Raw genomic sequence first — 5,673 nt, forward strand, 5'->3', positions numbered from 1 at the left:
CTGACACCACAAGCAGTATGAGTTGGTTTCCAGGCCATCACATACCTGCCACATCAGTAGCTACCAGTATGGGGATCCCCTTCTTCTTAAATTCTGAAATGACTTTATTCCTCTCACTCTGGTCCATGTCCCCATGGAGCAGCCCCAGGTTATGATCCTCCTGCTTGAGGTTATTGGCCAACTCTTCTGCATTGGCCTTCTTGGTGACGAAGAGCAGAACACTCCCAGATGAGGTGAACTCCACGAGGCGCCGGGTCAGCCAGTTCCATTTGCTGGGGCCAGAGGGGAAGATCTCCACAATCTGAGTCACATCTTCGTTTGCCTAAGGGAAGAAGTGTCCTCAGAATCAGGAGAAGGGAAGGCACAAAGAGACTCTCCAGCTTTGCATCACAAGTAATCCAAGTGCAGTGCAGCTCACAGCACTGCCTGGAAGTTCCTCTGGAGGTTTTAATTTTCAGACATTTCAATATTAATTACCTCAAGGCATCATAACACAGGAATGATTTAGACCAAGCAAGTCCAGCATCAACATTCCCACAGAAAGACATTACAGCCAAAGTTCAAATCCTTCATTGCAAAAAAACTGTAATGGCTTTATTTACACCTTAGAGACAAAATTAAAGGCTGTACCGATTGATTGATAAAAACCAAAATAAATCACTGCATTACATTGATTCAACCTAATAAAAACCAAAATAAATCACTGCATTAATGTTGTTTTACCCCCTGATGAAACCTCCCACCACTGCATGAAGATTTACTCGAAGAAAGGTCAATAAAATACAAAAAAACCCACAAAATTTGCTGGTTTTGTCCCTGATGAAACCTCCCACCATTGCATGAAGATTTACTGGAAGAAAGGTCAATAAAATACAAAAAACCCACAAAATTTGCTGGTTTTGTTAAGCACAAAGTATTGACTCTTAATTACGAATGACTACTGCAGTTCAACTTGAATTTCAGAGAGCAGAAACAGAACATCCATTGCTCTGCTCAGCCCACAAGTGCCATGGAATTACCTCTCCAATGTCTCCCTGCACCACTCGGATTGGGTCGATCAGGATATCCCGCGCCAGTTTCTCAATCTTCTTACGGAACGTGGCACTGAACAAGAGAGCTGAGAGGAAAACAGGGGGTGAACTCCTGGGAAAGGAACTTTCAGAATTGGGAAAACACTGCACAGCTGTTGGGAATGAGGCCCTGGAGTCCTGTGATGACCTGAAGCTATGGTGTGTTTTGGGGGTTCTAATGGAAATCCTCAGTCACTGTCAGAACACCTCGAAGTGCAAACACTTTCCATGGGATCTGAAATGCTGATGGTTTGTGGCTCTGCTGTGAACCTTCTCTCAGGGCAGAACAGAGTCTCAGAGCATATGGACATGCAGTGAGCTGATCAGCTCTCCTCTGTGGAGGGATCCCAGAGGGATGAGTAGCACAATGCCCACGTGCCACAACTGCTCCCTCCCAAGAGCCCATGCTGGGAACACCACCTGGGCAATTCTGCAAGTCTCCTCGTGTGTTTGTGTCCAGAACAGGAAATCCAAGCTCTACTGTTCTGGATTCTTAACTGCTTGCCCCCCCCCAGAGCCTCCTTGGAGTCTGTTCTGAGATGTGTTTATACTCACTCTGTCTGTCAGGACGTACGTGGCTTGCGATTGATCTGACCTGATACTCTGCAAAGGAGAAGAAAAATTGCTCGAATCAACTTTGTATGCTCATTATTTAGGAGAAGAACTCAAAAATGCAATTTCATCGCTTTGTTGAACTGATAACCACACAGGGAAGAAGTGTCTCTCACTCAGTATCCAACCTTAGAACCCCACTGAGCTGGGACTGGACACTACTGCTCACCGAAACAGTGACCTCTGCTCAACACCTACCAAAACCCATGTCAAACATCCTGTCAGCTTCATCAAACACCAGGTAAGTGACTCTCTGAAGGTTTGTAGCTTTCTTTTTCACATGATCAATCAAACGACCCTGGTTTAAAAAAAAAAAAAAAAGCCAAGTTTTTAAGGTATGTTTAAAACACTGTTGACATATACAACCTTCAAGCACTGAGTTGCTTTTTATCCTCACTGACCAGAGCCTCAGAACAGAAAATATCTCAAGTTTCAATATTCTAGCCATAGAAATAGATTCCGAAAAGTCTCCACCTGAATTTCAGGAGTTTTTTTCCAGCTTAACAGTGCTGAAATCTCAAAATTCTCCATTTTAATTGAATTTAAAATGTGCAGTGCCTACTCAACCCCACAAGTTTTGGCAAGGGAGGTCCTCATACTTCGTTTTCTTGCCTGGTACCAATAAACAGCCACAATAGAACTTCCTCCAACCATTTGTTGCTCAGTTTTGCCCCAGATCCTAACTAGAAAGCCAATGGCCACTGGTGCTTGTTTCAACCCCTGGTTCAGCACCAACATCCATTCTGATTGTGTTTCAACCCCTTCAGTGCTCCTGCCACGAGCTCTGCACTGATTCAGGAAGATGACACTGAAGTTTATGACATTCTGGGAATCTCTTCCAACCTGGTTGATTCTATTCTACGATTCTATGCACTCAGATCTCAGCAGCCAGAGAACAAATTCTGCATGACAGTGGTATTACAAATCTGTCTCAGCTTCAGGTAAGCAGCAAAAATCTGTCATGTGCGCAGAGAGGTACTTACTGGTGTGCAGACAACTATCTCTGCCCCCTCCTGCAGGGCCTTGGCTTGCTCCCACATGCTCCCTCCTCCGTACACGGCCACCGAGCGCAGGTTATAGGCCTTACCAAAGCGTTTGCACTCCGAATGGATCTGGGAATTTGGAGCAAACACATCACAATTCATGTTAGACAACTCTGAGGAAACCATCCTACCTTGGAAATAACAGCCCAGCTCCTGAAATCCACTCTTCAGCTAAGAACCTCAGGAAACTGCTCAGAAATCCTCAGTGCTGAACACTTCAGTACTAGTGGAGAAGTTGTAGTGATCTGAGTCACTTGTTTAAGCATCCAGTCAGGATTGAACCTTCAGGCTCTTATCCTTTCACACATCCCATTTGTGGCAAAGCATCCACAGCATTTTTACACTGCACATGGGAGCACTTTGCAAAAATGTCAAACTTTCAGCTTTGCCATGATCCTTCGAGAAAAAGAGGGCAGGGAAGAGCTGCAGACACACTACTCATGCACACAGGAGCTCTTTCAGACACTTTACTGAGGTTCTCTGATCTTTCTGCCCAGAATTTTGTCTCCTTCTCCCAGAGCACTGCATGGCACATAAAGGAGTGCTGCACACTCACCTGCTGGCAAAGCTCTCTCGTGGGGCAGACAATCACTGCAATGGGACCATCCCCTGGCTCCAGCTCCTTCTGATCCATGATGTGAATCAGCATTGGCCAGATGAAAGCTGCTGTTTTCCCACTTCCAGTCTTAGCTATCCCAATCATATCTCTGCCACTCAGTGCAACTGGAACACCCTAAAAATAAGGAGATTCTAAACCCACATTATGCCAACCATAGCATGTCTTTGTGCTGGATGTTACATGAAAATTCAGAGAATGACAGCAAAGCACATTACAGAGCACTCACAGCAACAATATCTCAGTGCTTACACAATCTGTTTGCCAAGTTCAGTTCTGAACCAGTGTTAGGGCTGGAAGCCATGGCAATGCTCTGACTGTTGGTGTCCTGTGGGAGATCAGTGTTGGGGCACAGGACACCACCCCATGGGTGTGTTTACATGTACACAAATGCATCTTGTGCAGCTCTAGGAACACTGAAAATTCCCTGAACCATTCTGAGTGCTGAAGGCCTCAGTTCCTCCCCACTGCTGCTATAAGGACCTCTCAACCACAGCTCCTAATATCCCTTGGACACAGCTTCACATCCTTCTTTATACTTCAAGAAAAGTGTTGTGGTTATAATCAGATTATTGATAACCTTAATTACTTCTGGCAATCAATCCACAAATGCAGTAGAATCCCTTTAGTTTGCACAGCTCTTCAAGGAATAAAGTTCTCAGTGTGTTGCTCTTTAATCAGTTACTACTATGGTTATTTTTCATACAATTTCTTCAAAAAAAACCCCACAAAATCCTCCCAAACCTTTCACGCATTTCTATAAGAGATGTCACTTGAATGTTCTTCAGTCTTCCCCAAGAGACAAAGAGAAGAGCAACAAAATACTTACAGTGATCATTTAATAAGGACAAAAGTGGATAAACTTCTGTCTTAAAAATACCAAAGCTATTTACCTAGAAAATACAAATTGTCTGTGACAGCTCTTTATAGACAACTGGACCTTTATCTCTCACACTCTCATATGGATGAAGTAGCTTTGCATGGGCTTGATTAGTTCTCTTTAGGTATCAGAGCAGTGACAACACTCACCTGACACTGGATTGGAGTGGGTTGGGTATACTCTGACTTCCTAATTTGATGCATAAGTTGTTCATCAAACCCAAAATGAGCAAAACTACTGCCAGGTCTTGGAGGAGCAGCACCAGACACCTTGGAGACAGAAATAAACCTTTGTTCATGAACAGTGAGAGAAAAACAGAGAGCAATCTGTACAAAAAGAAAAGAAAAGGGTCTCTCTGCCCTCTTTGTATGATTATCTTATTCTCCAAATAATTCCCTTCACAGTCACCACACTAACACATCACAAATGGCAAATAAGTCAGTTTTGCATGTAACATTTCCAGCTGTAATTCCTAGCCCTGGAGTCAAGTGCACCCAAGCAACTGGCACTCCTCAGTGCCCACAGCAACGAACCCAGAGAAGACTTCCAAGAGCTGCTAAGGAAAATCAACCTCCCTTAAATCCAAGTCACTGAAGGGGACTGGGAGGCTTGGATTGAAAAGCTGAAGTTCCCTATAAAAGTCCTTAATAAAACTCAGATAATCCCAAAAACAAAAGGGAGTAAAAAGATGGCAGGAGGAAGTTTTGTGCCCAGCTTACCCGGAGATTGAGCTTATGCCGTAACTCCACCACTTGCTGTGGGGTGAGGCTGGTGATCTCCTCGTGCTCATCGTAGAAATTTTTCTCAAATGGTGGATATTCAATCTGCAAGGTAATTGCTCAGTTAGTCCAACTCAAGACTCCTTTTCCCCCCCCCCTAAGTTCTTATCTGCAAAAACATTTGCTTATTATGAAGCCACTTCAAGGACCTTTAACATGATTTACCTAACACAGCACTAAAACATTACAGGGATTTCTCAGCTCTTGCTCAAACAGAACAGAGGGGGATGAACTCCTTTCCTACCTCTGAGTGGTCAATAGGTGGAAGAGGATCAATGATTTTTTTGGAGGGTGCAATTGGATTCCCATCACTGTCATACTCCAGGTTATCCTCCTCCTCCTCCTGGACCACCCCAGCAGTTGGATTCTCAGCCATGTAGCGAAAATAGGCTTCCTGCAGCAAAACAGAGCAGTAAAATCACATACCACAGCATGCAAAACCCCTGCTGCTTCTTTTAAAGTGATGTATATGCTAAGTGGCTGTTTGCTTTCACACCCACCACTGAGGAAAAAGTTAAGCACATCCACTAGAACTGATTCTCCTAACAAGCACCAGAGACATGTCCAGAAGGGCAATAAGTACAGATGAAGAAAACAACTCTAGTGTCAGCTAGGCCATAAATTCTTCTAGAAAACAAACTTCTCTCACAGCTCCTTCTGCCAAAACTTGTTA

The 5,673-nt window shown here is 44.1% G+C and overlaps 1 protein-coding gene across 1 annotated transcript in view; it reads right to left on the reverse strand.

Moving 5' to 3' along the window:
• DDX42 (DEAD (Asp-Glu-Ala-Asp) box helicase 42) overlaps positions 1-5,394 on the reverse strand; it is a gene marked incomplete at its 5' end in the record, with an annotated part of 9,741 nt that extends 4,347 nt beyond the window's left edge. The window contains 9 exons of the mRNA XM_009070234.1: positions 46-322; positions 1,020-1,117; positions 1,626-1,673; positions 1,881-1,980; positions 2,666-2,794; positions 3,282-3,458; positions 4,371-4,490; positions 4,941-5,045; positions 5,245-5,394. Of these exons, the coding sequence (XP_009068482.1) occupies positions 46-322; positions 1,020-1,117; positions 1,626-1,673; positions 1,881-1,980; positions 2,666-2,794; positions 3,282-3,458; positions 4,371-4,490; positions 4,941-5,045; positions 5,245-5,394 (1,204 nt within the window). The remainder of the gene's footprint in view (positions 1-45; positions 323-1,019; positions 1,118-1,625; positions 1,674-1,880; positions 1,981-2,665; positions 2,795-3,281; positions 3,459-4,370; positions 4,491-4,940; positions 5,046-5,244) is intronic.
• Positions 5,395-5,673: the final 279 nt, after the last annotated feature.

Source organism: Acanthisitta chloris, unplaced genomic scaffold, assembly GCF_000695815.1.
Source record: "Acanthisitta chloris isolate BGI_N310 unplaced genomic scaffold, ASM69581v1 scaffold23362, whole genome shotgun sequence".
NCBI lineage: Eukaryota > Metazoa > Chordata > Aves > Passeriformes > Acanthisittidae > Acanthisitta > Acanthisitta chloris.